Raw genomic sequence first — 14,619 nt, 5'->3', positions numbered from 1 at the left:
ATCATTGACGCGCTGATGGGAGCGGCAGATGGTCACAAAATGATATTTCGTTTTTGCTAACCAACATTCCCAAGCATTAAGAGTCAGTTTAATTTCACATAAGGAAAATCCTCAATTTTTTATGGCTGGAAACAGCTCATATTTAGTCTTTCCAATAATTAACTGGCTATAAAAATTATGGCAGGTTTATTTCCATCGACTCAGTACTCCAAGTGCTGTAACTGTTTCAAGCTCTAATTGAAGATGTCACCTGAGGCTTTGTAGAATAGCAATTTTAAAACAGTATTTTCTGTGTTTTCTCAAGTTTAACCTGCTCTAAAAATAAATGCTAATTGCAGCAACACTAATCTTACTAGCGTTAATAAATAGGAGTCGCAGTTTACTCAAGGATGTTAAGAAAAGCTTGAATGTAAAAAGAAGATTAAACTGATGTCTGATATCAAATGTTACATCTTGTTTCCTGCTTTGGACATATAGTAAATATGGAGATTTACCATGCGCAGATAGTTCATAAGACTGGTCCCGTGTTGCCAGATCTGAGGTGAGGTGCAGCTGAGTGGCTTCACTCCAATTTCCTGACTGCGGTTCAGTTCCCTCACTGCCCCAACTACCACGTGCACAGCGTCAAACATCAACGCTGAAGAAAGCTGCGGAAGGTGGAGAGGGGAGGCGGGGGAAAAGTGAGATGGATAGAAACAAGAAGAGAGAAAGAGAAAAAAAGAGTTAACGGGAATTAGAGGTGCAGAGAGGATTGAAAGATTAACAAGGAATGGGGGGGGAGAAGGCAGGAAAATAAGAAGAGGAGGGAAAAGATGTAGAGGTTCGAGTAAACCAATGGGGAGGAAACAAAGATGGATACATCAATACCCATTAAATACAAGCAAAAGACTAGCTGGAGTCGTTTAAGTGCTCCATGAATCAGTGTGAGGAATAAAGTAGCTTAATGTTGTGTGGCATATAAACAAAGCATTAAAAATTAGCTCTAATAGCGTGCACGCATGAGTACTCATGGGCTCGAGATACTGACCGCAGGGCCGGGGTACGTTAGGTCACAGCCCTCCCTCCAAGACAGATTGAGGCTCCTGATGAACTCCAAATAGAAGGGATGGGTGGTGTTAAACATGGAGAAGCCGACAATGTTGGACTGCTCATCGACTATGTCATCCAGTCTCAGCAGGGGGAAGTCCTACAGAGGAAGAGGAGGAGGAGGAGTGGGGAGGGTGTTTGCAGGAAAAAGAGAAAATTGAGGTGTGTGACAGGGTGATGTTGACAGGCTATCAAATCTTAGCACAGAAGAAAAATACTGTGCAATAGAAGAGGGTGGTAAAGAAAAAAAGAGGCTACGGGGAGTGACGCCATCTAATCTCTGATGGAGAGCTAGAAGAAAGGCGGAGACTGAGATACAAGGAAAATAGAGGTTAATGGAACAGAGTTTTCTTTTCTTTTTTTCAAAGTAATATGCATACAAGTACATCTAAAAGCACAGGACCACATCCCGCACAGAGGGCAGAGAGAGGAAAGTGAAAAAATAAAAATCAGACGCGCAACATAAAATGGTACATTTATTCAAACGCTTGAAAAGGAGGGGAGCATATCAAGGAGAAGGATGAAAACACCGCAAGCTTCGGGAAGGTGGCGGGTGGCAGAAGAAAAAGGGCACATCACATCTGTCATCACCTCCACCCCAAACCCCCACTTTATTTTCTTTTTTCCTCCCCACCATCCTCCTCTGCACATCCACATCTTCATACAGTAATTCGTTTTTCAAATGTCTCCCTCTTCTTTCTTCTTCCCATCTTTATCGCCTCTCTCTTTTTTTTCCCTCACCTCTCTGTACTTCCACCTATTGAGTACTTTCTTCCTGTTAACACCTTTGCTGGCTCATAAAGGGACAGAAAGAGGAGGAAAAGCAGGAGAGAGGAAGGAGGAAAAATGAAGGAAGAGAGGACAGAAGAGGGGAAGGGGAACAATTTGCGTACTCTTACCATTGTGGTGAGGATGTACTTATAAAATGCTGATGTCATCCCAAGCTCTGACGCCTGCGAGACAAAAAGAGAGAGGGAGAGGAAATAAGATCAAACAAGTGGAGAATGCGGAAACGGTAGAATAATGGAGGATATGGACGGATTGATAAAGGCAAAGAGGGGGCAAAGGAGGAGAGCTACTGGACAGGCAGAGAGGAAAGGAAGCAGTCGGGGTACAAAAGGGGAGAGGGTGTGAGGGAGAAAAGTGGGGAGGGGGTGGAGAGAGCATACGTTAATCACAGTTTTACATCATCAGGCTAACACTAGGACATTTCGCTGAGGGCGGACAGCGGCTCAAATGTACCCAGTAAAAACATCCCATACGCATTCAAGCCATGACTCACTGTGCTGGCTATCGGCGTTACAAGCCGTACCATGAATCAGAACAAGCTTGGGTAACATCTGCACCACATCCCAGCAAAAGATGTTCTTTTGTCAAATACTTTCATAAGAATGTAAGTGATCGTTGCTGGCAGACACGCATAAATATTGTTCCCTATGCAGCTCTGGAGGGCAGAGAAGGTAAAAATAGATGTTAATTCAGTAACAACAACAAATGTGTAGCCTGTGGAGCTCCGAGCGAGTTGTTTTATTATTTTACAGATGGTGAGCTCCGCATGCCCTTCATGTGGGTACATAAAAGAGAGATATACGCGAACCCCCTTGAGACATACTGCTTGCACTGTATGCAAGAGTAGCTTCGACTCCTGAAAATGTGTAGGTGGCTCTGGGGAACGTATTGACGTTTGAGAACTCACCTTCTTGAGGATGTGATACGAGATGGAGGCGTTGGCGTCAATGATGATGGTGGCCACTTTGTCATCACGGATCTCCTTCAGCAGCGGCGTAGGGTCCAGGTTGTCATCCAGCATCCTGACTGACAGGGTCTCCCGGGAGATGAGAAAGCGGCGAACCAGTTCCTCCAATCTCAGCAGGCCTGAGGGAGAACGAAAACAGGGACGAGGCGCGCATCAGTGTCTGTATCAGTAGATACGACTCGTGTTTTTCAAAACGTAACCAATGCAGGACATTTGAAAATCTGATTTATCCTGGAATGGTCATATATTAGTGTCTCGTTGCAAAGCATGATTGATGGGTTGTCTAAATCCCCAGGAAATGAAATATCATTTAATATGAAGTCTGCCGCGTGTTCCCATTAACCATATCTCTCACTAGGACTTATTTTTTTATCTATTGTAATTCCGACAAAAAAGATTTTTCTTATCAGCTCTGCCTTGTTTGTTTGTTTCCCTCTTAGTTAACAACCTACTTGACATACGGCATTTTACAGAAATATAGAGAAGAATTATGCTGAAAACAAGTGATTTGTTTTCGATGCTGATAAGTGCCACCGTGCTCTCGCGACACCTCAACTGTGACTCAAAGGTTGCATTTATTTTCCAATAAATCTATGACTCCAGATGAATCTGTCAGCTCAGGGTACGTCTGTTTACACCCAGGGATGTTCGGGACAATTGTTATGCAGAGGTTATTCCATCAATCCGGACGTGCATAAAAGATGCAGATATGCATTTTAACAAGTTATGGGGATTTGTGTTATTTTTCACCTCTATCTTCACTACATGTAGTTAGATTTTATATTTACGGTGTTGTGAAAAAAAATCTTGAATCAGCCCTCGTTTCTTTATGCTTTGCTTCCAAGGAGATAGACTATCTTGTAATCTGCTAACATGGTTTTCTTCAATAGTTCTCCTGAAAGTCCTTTGAAGTTTTTCTTTGGACATTGGCTGCTTTGTCACTCGTTTTCAGTCCAGTCCTTGTATCTGGGAGCTTTCACATGAATGTTTTTTGTTACTTAACACACACCTATGAACCATTCAAACCATTCAAAAGACTTCTAACTCATGTCCAGATTAACAGACTCAACTTTTTGGGATTAGCAAAAACTAATCTTAAATTGTATCTTTAGGCACTTTGTTGGCAGCCTGACACAACAGCATAGAAAATCATTCCCATTTGTCAGATAAACCTATGAAACATGGCAAAGATAACATAGTTTGACAGGCATAAAATTGTATTTTTGTACCAACAAGTTGATTCTTAATGTCAGCATGGTGTGCAGTGTGTCCTCAAGAAAGATAAAGGAAGTGGAGGACTAAAAAAACATCTCAAGCTGATGAACAGTACCAGAGAGTCATATTGTTAAGAAATTTTTTTTTAAAGAATCCATCAAAGATCTGAACCAAGACCTGAGAGATGAAGCTGATCCATCCACTGTTCACTGAAGCCTCGTCAGAAATGCCCTCAGTGGACGGGTGGCTGTCAAGAAGCCATACTTAAGAAAGTTAAACAAGGCTGAGGTACAACAAATTACTCAAGAACTGGACTGAATATCAGTGATAACAGGTCTTGTGGAGTGATTAATCCAAATTTGAATTTTTACCCATACCCAGACAGAAAAACACACAATGGCACGCTATCAGTCATGGACTGGCCTCCCCAGAGCCCACACCTCAACATTACTGAAGCAGTGTGAGATCAGCTTGGAAGAGAGAAGAATAAAAGGTAGCCAACATCCAAAGAAGAACTTTGCATGTCCTCCAAGAAGCCTGGAGAATTATTCCTGAAGACTACTGAAAGAAATCATAAGCTTGAAAGTGGTCACACTAAATATTAACTTTAAGCTCTCTAGAATTGCACAAACTCAATTTTGCCTCATAGACTTTACATTATCATGTACTTGCAAAGATATATGTGCAACATACATATGCATATACTCCTGAGAACAGAGGGAAAACAAACCTTCCCATTGAACCTTTAGGTGACTTAGGGGTAGGGTAGCTCAATAAGGTCAAAAGATACAACCCAAAGAGGACATAAATGAATAGGCTGGTTCTCGGGATGTATATGAGCAACATATGAATACATATGTTTGAGCAAATCTCTGCACCTATTTCCCATTTTCCTAGCAACATTAAGTAATGAGGGGTGACTCAAGACTTCTGCACAGTACTGTATGTTTTCCTCGATAATATTTTAACAAAACTGATAAATATTGATAAAGACCATAAATGGATTGATGCATTTAAATGCATCATACTACTGCAACCAGAAAAGAAATGCAGTTATCTGTATATAAATCTATATCGAAAGGATGCAAAACCGAAAGCCGTTTGTGCAGTCTATGTTTCTGCAGCAGGAGGACATAACATAACTCATACACACACACACACACACACACACACACACACACACACACACAACTTGGTTCTTGTGAGTCTGCCTCAATAGAAATTTATTTCTGTTCAAAGCCCTAATATTCCCAGACAGGTTTTAGGTATCCTCCAAAATTGATGGACGCCATCAACCAATCAACATGACAAATTTCCGAACATTTTATTAATAGAATAATAAATTCAGAAGGTCGTGCAGCCTCAGCAGAGTTATGTGCTCTTTGAGTGCTTTGTAATGCACTTTGCCTGCGTTGTCTCATCCTTCAGTTAATGCTTTTCGGATCTCTGCGTAATGTACACTATGCACTTTGAGTACAACAGCATGTGCTCGAAAAATGGAAAATCTTACACTCCAATAGCAAAACTGGACATGCAATAATCATGAAAACCTATGGCAAAAAAAATAAAAGAAGATGGGCAGAAAGAGAAGCTGAAAGACTGGAATAAAGTACTTAAAACACTTCAAGCAAATTCCTCTTGAATATGAGTCCAACCAATGTCAAGACTCACTTGACAACATGGGTGGAATAAGCCTTTACTAGAAAGTCAGCTCCGATGCCTCCTAATTGTAATTCCATAGTAAAGAACCCCTAGCTATGTAAATAAATGGTGGGGCAGGCATCTGTGGGACAAAGGGAAGGGAAGAGAAAGGAGCAGAGGAGGGAAGAGGTAGCACACAGAGCCCTTCAGCAGGAGAAAGCCTCTGTAAGCAGTGGGGTAATCACTGAACCAGGCCAAAACTTTAATTAGTTTGAGGAAGGAGGGGGAAGAAGAAAAAAAAATCAATGCACTTTACAGCTTCCTCTACTCCCCTCTCTCACTTTCCCTCGTTCACATATTCTCTCGCGCGGAGAAGCTCTAACCTCTCTATCTCTCCTGTCTTAGCCCTGTGCTCTAGTTACTTCTCTCTGTCTTTATCCATCTTGCTCCAACACTGCCACCGTCTTCTGCTCCTTGTGCTCAGTCTCTCCCTCTCGCTGTCCTTAACCTCATCCATCTCATGAAAACTGCATAATGGAATTAGGCTCAGATAGCAAGTACTGACCCAGGCACAGCGAGAGAAGGATTCATCGGAAATGACCCAAAAATCTCTGACTCATTTAACAGAATATCTGGCTAAAAGACGGATAAATTAGATTAAAGCCATTAGGACGCTGTTGCAAAACTGACCCGATTCTAAATACACGCCTTAATTAGGATCTACATCTATGGTGGGTGTAAGCAAAATGTGTGACTTTGCGCATTACTTACTTTGCTGCCAAAAAAATAAATAAAAAATAAAAGACAGAATTCACTTTACACTGGTGTAAACATGATGAATAAAACAAGTGGGCTGAGCGGTAAACATTGTCTGATGTTTAACCTCTGCAGCGCCACAGCAGAGCCGCCGCACACAAAAGCACACGCTGACATTCATACAAGTAACCCAAAACCCACTGCCTGTGTGCAGACACACACACACACACAGTCCTGCGCTGCCGCACATGTACAGACAAAGTGAACCAAACACTCACAAAAATGACATCAAACACACACAAACAGTGTCACATACACACCCACACAGTTGTTCAGAGTGTGGAACAAGCCTGTTGAGTGGCAGTTAGCACCTATTCGGCAGCCATGGCAACCAGCTCCACGGCGATAGATAGCGCAGCCAAGTGGGTCAGAGTCTGTGAGTGCGATAACCTTGTAAAGATCACCTTCAAGCCAAATATGTTACACAAAAATGCACTCCTCAGTTCCTCCACCAGTAAAAGCCGTGCATTTTGACCCACACGGTAACTATCAGGCGATCTGCCGCCTCTAATTATTATGAGAGAAAAAGCCCGGTAAAAGACAAGGCTCTTATCTACCCATTCAACAGATGATCAAAACTGAAAAAGGTGTCTAATGCCATTTCAAAGCTCTCTTGGTTCAATGAAATGACAAGTCCACAAGGAATTCAGCTTACTTTCAGGAAACCAGGGGACCGCTGGCTAACTGCTGGAAAGATAATGAAAGCATCTCAGTGATTGAATCAATTTTTCATAATGTCAGAGCTTTTTGTTTGTCAAAACTACCCTTTTAACACTGCCGAGGGATGTGTTCAGACTTCAGTGGTCCCACTAATTCTTTATGTAAGTGCCCTTCTGTTCTTGGACGGTTTCGCGTGGCTGGTGTGAGGAGTCAAAAGCTGCAAAACAAATTATACCAACTCGTTTTTGCAGAGAAGTGGACAAAAAGTTTGGTGGAAAAATTAGGATTTGCAGAGAGCGTAGGCGTATTCTGTCATGTATTTAATAGGGGTGGAATGATTCAATTTATACACTGATCTCTGAGCCACATTTTTGCATCACATCCATAGACTGCATATAAAAGAAGGACAGAGACACAGTGATGACAACCACCCCGTTAGTGAAGTCTCGAGTATTTCTGCTGTCACCTGTTTTGGAAGCAGACACGACAAGCAGGGCGTGGATCTCTCGTGCAGTAGTGACTTGTCACTCACAATGTAAGCCCGCCCCAAAGCATTTTCTGAATCACCCTCCTTTGTGACTCTAATGAAGACCATAATTTATAACCTGATCATTGTGCTGTAATAAATGAGATTAGAAACTGGAGAAAGAGCTCATTGAATTGTATCAAGTTGGGCTCCCGTTTGCCCTCAGAGCTGCCTTCATTCTTCATGGCACAGATTCAACAAGGTGCTGGAAACATTTCTCAGAGATTTTTATCCATATTAACATCATATGATCACACACTTCCTGCATATTTGTCAGCTGCACATCCATGATGTGAATCTCCCGTTCCACTACATGCCAGTAGGTGCTCTATCGGACTGAAGTCTGATGACTGTGGAGGCCATTTGAGTGCAGTCATGCTGAAGAAACCAGTTTGTCCATTCTTCTGTTTTCCAGTTTTGGTGAGCCCATGCAAAGTTTCCTGTTCTTACCTGATAGGAGTGACATCCAATGTGGTCTTCTGCTGCTGGAGCTTCAATGTTTCATGTCTTTCAGAGATGCTCTTCTGCATACCTTCCTCTCCGTGACCTCTGACATCAACAGGCATCTTCGCCCAGCACTGCTGTTCACTGGATATTTTCTCTTTTTTCAGATCATTCTCTGTAAACGCTGGAGATGACTGTGTAAGAAGACTCAAGTAGATTCTGATGCTCGGTTTGATCTTCAGCAGGACATCTTGACCATCTTTACATGTCTAAATGCACTGAGGTGCTCCCATGTGATTGGCTGAATAGATAATTACATTAACAATCGTTTAACAGGTGTAGTTAATAAAGTGCCTGCTAAGTTTATAGTATACAGCTCATATCCAGGAGGAGGACATTTTATCATGTATGTATGAGTTATATATTAACAAAACCTAATCTGAGTATTAGACTGAGTTTATGTTCTTATGATCTTTAAACATTTAGGCTTCTACCAGACTGCCACAGAACCTCCACACGGCTAACTAGCACAAACAACATAAGAACAGGACACGTGAGCCTTTTCTCAACCACTATTACTCATCATATATTTACAAACATGGTGTTTATACCAACAAGAAAACAACACAAAGCTTGGCTAACATGCCATACGCTCCCTTCAGTTTACTATAATGATGAAGCGATTCCTCCTCTTCTCTGCCACAACTGTCACTTATTCCTCCCGAGGTGTCTCTGTCACATAATCCTTCTGTTTTGTCTGCGTTTACATTCTTGCACTGAGCTGCTGCACTTAACTTTTTATGTCTACAGCAACGGGAAGGTTATCAGAAAAAAGGGAAAACAGAAAAGCAAGAGACCGCGGGGGTTTCTTTTGTTATTTTTTTTAACCATTACACCTCTACTATTTAAAAAAAGTGTTTGTATCACAAAGTGTTTGAATACTACAATACTATTATTAATACTAGTCATCATCCTGCCAAGCGCTTATAATTCCTTAGGCTCTGGTTTGGGGAGTGCATTATAAATCAATAACACACTCTTTCAAAATGAAAATAAATAGGGCGAGTGGCTAAGCCCTGAATCCCCTGTGATGTTAAAGCTCTCTGAGTGCCGGGCAAAGTTAAATCAAATGTCCCCTAAGTTCCTCCAATACTGGAAAGCATTTTAAACAAGAATATTTATTATACTGGTTTGGCCTAACAACCCTCTGAGGTGGATAAGAGACAGTGTGCAAGAGCATGAGTAATAATTGGGAGGGCTGCAGCATGAGCCATGTTCTGAACTCTGACAACAGACAGAACTTCATGACCAGACTGTCAAAAATGAATGTCCAGCAGCGCCAAACAGTCATATCCGCCCAAACAGTGTAACAGTGAATCTGCCAACACTCCCACAGAGCAATTTGCACATACACACAAACATACACATACAGTACGTGAGGTAATCGGGCACGCAGCGACACAGCCGATGCATTTACACCCACCTAAATACAAACACAGCCACGCAGTCACACATAATAAACTGTTTAACTATACAACGCGCAGCATGTACTTACACTCAGCCTTGGCGCAGACCAGGCTGGCTGAGGGGTAGCTGAATGAGCGCAAGATGGCTCCAATGGCCAGGCTCAGGTCCTCGTTGCTAGGGTACAGAGTAACAGAAGCAAAGCGCAGGTACGGCAGGCGAGGAGTTTCCTCGGGTCCAATTTTTACATGAGGAATCTGATGAGAGGAGAGGAAACTAATAAGAAAGGCAAGAAAACGCAGATCTGTGGTGATTAAGGATGATTCATTTGAGTAGCTAGAGGCTGAGAACGGAGATGAGAAAGGTGGGAAGGGCAGAAAACGGAGGGACCTACGCCAAAAAATGCATTTAATAAAAAGAAGTAAGAAAGCAGCACGAAGTAGTGGGTGAAGCTTAATTATATCAGAAGAAACAGAACAAGCAAGTCAACATTCATCAGACCTACATGAGCAGCAATGGTAGCAAACAGGACGGGAAAAGCTATGAGACATGTTTATCTTCCACGCTCACCTCCTTCTCCCCACATATGTGACTGACAGTAGAGCCAGAGGCGGGGCTGGAGGCGGGACCTATCACAGAGACAACGCCTTTGGGTAGAATCTGACACACTGAAAGGGAACAAAACAAAAAAGGAGATAAACAGTGAATAAGCAGACATACACCTTTTCTTCTGGTTTGTTTTGAAGGCAGTGCTGCGTTAGCATACTGAAGGGGCTGCAGTCAGGGGGAAAAGCGTGGAAATTTAAATGCAACCAAGAACTCAGAGGACACATTACCGTTTCAGTTTAACCACTCGTTGTATTGTTGCAGCACAATCTGCCTCATTATAATCTGATTTATTTTTGAGGGAAATCCTCCAAGGACTACAACAGGGCAGCCCACGGGATGCCTGCTGCTATTATTCACTTGTTTAGATAGTCATTTTTAACGGCTTTAATGATTTTCAAGACAACTGTAGTGTACCCCTGGAATCAGAACAATACTAACAGACTGGTGGTCGGCTTCGATGAACAAACGCCAGTCTGCATTTTAATCCTGTTTGGAGGAGGACATTAGTGTGGGAGAAACAGCTTTACACATTTGTCTATTACATTAAGTATTCATGAAATTATCTGACGATTAACTCAAAGAGTTCTATGCTCAGGAATGGCTCAAGCAAACACTATTTCTGCAGTACAATCAAGCATACTGCTGGTTTCACTACTTCAAACCCCAACAGATGTCTTCACTATAACTGTGTATTTAGTGTATAATTCACATTCCTTTGACATATTGAATTTCAGTATACATGTTTACATTTATATTGTCTATCGTGTGTGTGTTTCCTGTTACAGTTTTCTATCTACAATACACCAACACTAGGTTCATATACATAAAAAATAAAGGAGAAAAAAAACAGTTTCACTTATGGACAGACCTGGAAGTATTACTGATCATAATTATCATCTGAATTCCCACCTAACAAAGACAAAAATAACTGAACTGGTTTAAAATCTGTTGAAATGTAAGGAAAATTTCCACTCTAGATTCTCTACAGCTCACACAATCGTTTCGATAAAGAATATGAACATACACAATCTGAAGCGTTCTGGCTTTTATTGTTTACCAATCATGTCTGAGTAAGCGTAGAGGACAAAAGATTGCCGCAAAGCAATCTTAAAGCCATCAACTATCATTTGGGGATTCTTTAACGTTCTTTAACGTTCCATTAAAAGCCACTTTCTGCTGCTTCCTTATTCACATGGGGTCATCACAGCAGGTAGCTGCGCATCCTTGATTTGGCAGATTTTTACACCAGATGACTCTCCTGATACAACTCCCAAGGGATTTTTCTCTCCTCCCAAGATGAAACCATGGACCTTTCACTTATTAGGTCACCGTAAACCACTACACTATGGGATACAGCATTAGGAAAAAAATGACCACCACATATAAAAAGGAAGTCTCAAACTATCCGCTATCCTCCCAGCGGGAATGGCAATCATTCCCTGAGACTACATAGGCAGACTAGCTGATGAGTTCCAAGAATGAGCCCAGATATCAAAGCAAAAGTGTAAAAAAAAGTTGCTATTTCATGCCTGCACATAAACCCCATAAAACATTAAAGTGGCGAGTGACCCACAAGAACAGTTGTCACAGCCATAAATAAAAACATGGCAGAAGAGAGTAAATATGTTGTGGACACTAAAGAAAAAAGAAACTGATTTAATAAATATCAACTTTCTCGCTAACATTTAATTTCTAGTGTGGTATACACTTGTAACATTTACTTTGCATCCATACAAAGTTACCATGGTTAGTTGGAAGAGTTATTTATTAGCCGTAACCTTGGCAACACCTCAGCCAAGGTAGTTATTTTCTTGGAATCACCTATTTAAAAAATTGTTTTTATAAAAATGACTACATCTTATTTTAGCTTCTATTTGGTTTTCACATGCTGAGTTAAAAGCACATGAAGTCAAAGAACAGCTTGAGAATGGTTGTGTAATATATATAATTTCCTGGGAGCACATAAATGCAGGGTTCGCTAATCTGTTCGAGGTTTAAATGTCATTTTGAACATATAGCTCAATATATGGGAAACAAAGCCGAGATTTAGACTTATTTCCTAAACATTCCCTTTATAATCAAAACTTTGTGCTGAGCAGTGACCATGACAGACAATGGTTAACGCCACAGGACATTTGGAGCTCTGCAGTTATTAAGTCAGCAAAGCTTTTTGACTTTTATGCCCTCAACGATCCCGCCCTGTAACTTTACGTGGTGTGCTGCTTTGTGGCTCAGTTGCTGTGGTTCCTAAACATTTCCACTTTGCAACAGCTGATCCTGGAATATTTAGTGGGAAGAAATTTCCTAAATTGACTATTTGCAAAGGTAGCATCTTTACAATACCACATTTAGAACAACGCATTCTTTCACAAATGTTTGTAAAGGCAGAATACATGGTTAGGGCTTGATTTTATACACCTGTGGCAAAAAAACACACCTAAATTCAAAGATTAACAGGTTTAGCCCAATGCTTGTGTCCATATTGTGTAAGCAACACTGGGAATGCTATCCACTGAGAGGCTAAAAAATACCTACTGACAGATTTTTGTACTCTCTCTCTTAATCCCTGCTAAGCTCTTTTTTTATTGACAATGTTTTTGTGAATCCATCTAAAAATTATTCACAGACACATCAAAAATGCCTGATGACTAAACTGTGATTATTTTCCTTTACTGTGTATTAGCTTGTTGTATTAATTGATTCCAATGTGCGAGCTTACAGTATATGCTCATATTGTGTCTGTGTGTGAATGTGCATAAGCGTCTGCAGAGAGGGTTTGTGTGTGCATGCATGTGTAAAGGCCTGTGTGGGTTGAGTGTGTGCATGCGCGCCTCAGTTGTAGCCGTAAGATGACGAGCTCTCTGATCCAGAGACCAAAAAATGCTTTGAGCAAACAAGCCTGTCAGAGTCTCCTGCCCATTGGTCAAGGACACACACATACACACACCCCTGCAACTCAAGCATGCACATATGTACACAACCCTTCTCAAGCACACACAGACATTTTGCCAGTAGCTTGTGGCAGGGTCGCTGACCGATTAGAATAGGAGCAGGGTTTCTATCTCTTCAGTGGTTGGATTCAGCAGTGCTTCCTTCTGTCTTTGCACACTCTCTATATCAATACAATTTTCATGAAGCAGCCTCTCTGCTGCGTTCTGTTTGCCTGTACTGCTGATCTGTATTAGTATTTGATGATTTGTTTTCATCATGGTCTGCACAGCACACAGCGCCAGCTGTTACTGGAGGGCACAGGTCCACTGTTTTTAATGAGACAGTCTTAGTGGCCCATTACTGGTCTCCAATGACATGTAAACTAATCAGCAAAATCCCTTACTGGCTCCTAATCGCATGAAAGTGCTGGTGTTTTATCACCCTATGTATCATTTGAGGTTTTTGTTTTTAAAGAGGCAGCTTTTGAGAAAATGCAATCTTATGTATTTATAACTCTATAACAGCACATTTCTGAAGTGTTTTAGAATTAAAGTACTGCAATATCGCTGCTCCTGGTTCTTCTCTCTATTTGCCACTATTACTGTTAATATTAAAGACTACCAATAAAACCTTCTTGTATCCCCAGTTTTCACTCTCTGTGGGGCATTATGTCCCAGTGGACAATAGTGTTTGCTGTAATGTGATTCTGCCACAGTGGTCATTCTCACACCACTCACTGGTGTCTGTAGTGTCGTACTGGGAGTCTTTTTGCAGCTCATATATGTCCACCTCCACGCGGGCTCGAGCTGGACCCTCCATCACGCTGTTGATGTTCTCCCTGGCCAGGGCCAGCGCCAGCCGCTCCCCACGCCCACACACAGACTGGTCATCCAGGATTGCAGCTAGAGAGGGAGAAAGGGAAGGAGAGATAGGTGAAGCAGAGGAGAGGATGGATGGATGGATGAAGATGGAGGGCAGTGGAGAGTGGGAGAGTGGTGAGGAGGTGAGGAGAAAGCTAAAAACATAACAAGGCGTAAAGCTGGAAGACGAGTTAACAATATTATCCATCCTCATGTAGATGTGGGAATGTGTAGTGGGTGGACAAGTGGGGCTGATAAAGGGATCACAGCCACCGACTGCCAAAGGAATGAGGTACTCGTCCTCGTTCAGATTAGTATGTGTGCCAGATGCAAACAACATCATAAATCAAACATTTTGGGAAATGTGCTTATTTGATTTGCTTCTGAGCGCTGCATGAGAGGACACATATTATCATCATTTGGGTTTTTTCACTGAATATGATGCTGCTTTGATTAACGATAAATCTAAGTGGCTCAAGGTGGTGCCTGGTTTGAGACTGGAGGGAGACACAGCCTCAGACGGTCACAGGTTAGTGGACTCCTAATGCTGGTCCCAAGCCCATGTGGATCCATCTGCTGTGGGAAATAAGGAAGCAACCAAGTGTACCTTT

At 41.8% G+C, this 14,619-nt stretch overlaps 1 protein-coding gene across 3 annotated transcripts in view; it reads right to left on the bottom strand.

The window, feature by feature from the left end:
- The window catches only part of grik5 (glutamate receptor, ionotropic, kainate 5), a 92,349-nt gene that overhangs the window by 28,514 nt on the left and 49,216 nt on the right, over positions 1 to 14,619 (bottom strand). For all 3 annotated transcript variants that reach the window (XM_040030193.1, XM_040030195.1, XM_040030194.1), the window contains 7 exons: positions 13,886 to 14,050; positions 10,179 to 10,276; positions 9,700 to 9,865; positions 2,783 to 2,961; positions 1,986 to 2,039; positions 1,028 to 1,186; positions 495 to 647 (listed from right to left, as the gene is read on the bottom strand). In XM_040030193.1, coding sequence (XP_039886127.1) covers positions 495 to 647; positions 1,028 to 1,186; positions 1,986 to 2,039; positions 2,783 to 2,961; positions 9,700 to 9,865; positions 10,179 to 10,276; positions 13,886 to 14,050 — 974 coding nt within the window. The remainder of the gene's footprint in view (positions 1 to 494; positions 648 to 1,027; positions 1,187 to 1,985; positions 2,040 to 2,782; positions 2,962 to 9,699; positions 9,866 to 10,178; positions 10,277 to 13,885; positions 14,051 to 14,619) is intronic.

Source organism: Simochromis diagramma, unplaced genomic scaffold, assembly GCF_900408965.1.
Source record: "Simochromis diagramma unplaced genomic scaffold, fSimDia1.1 OVJJ01000361.1, whole genome shotgun sequence".
Classification (NCBI taxonomy): domain Eukaryota; kingdom Metazoa; phylum Chordata; class Actinopteri; order Cichliformes; family Cichlidae; genus Simochromis; species Simochromis diagramma.
Note: the sequence above shows the minus strand (reverse complement) of the source record. Positions and strands in the feature narration are given on the sequence as shown.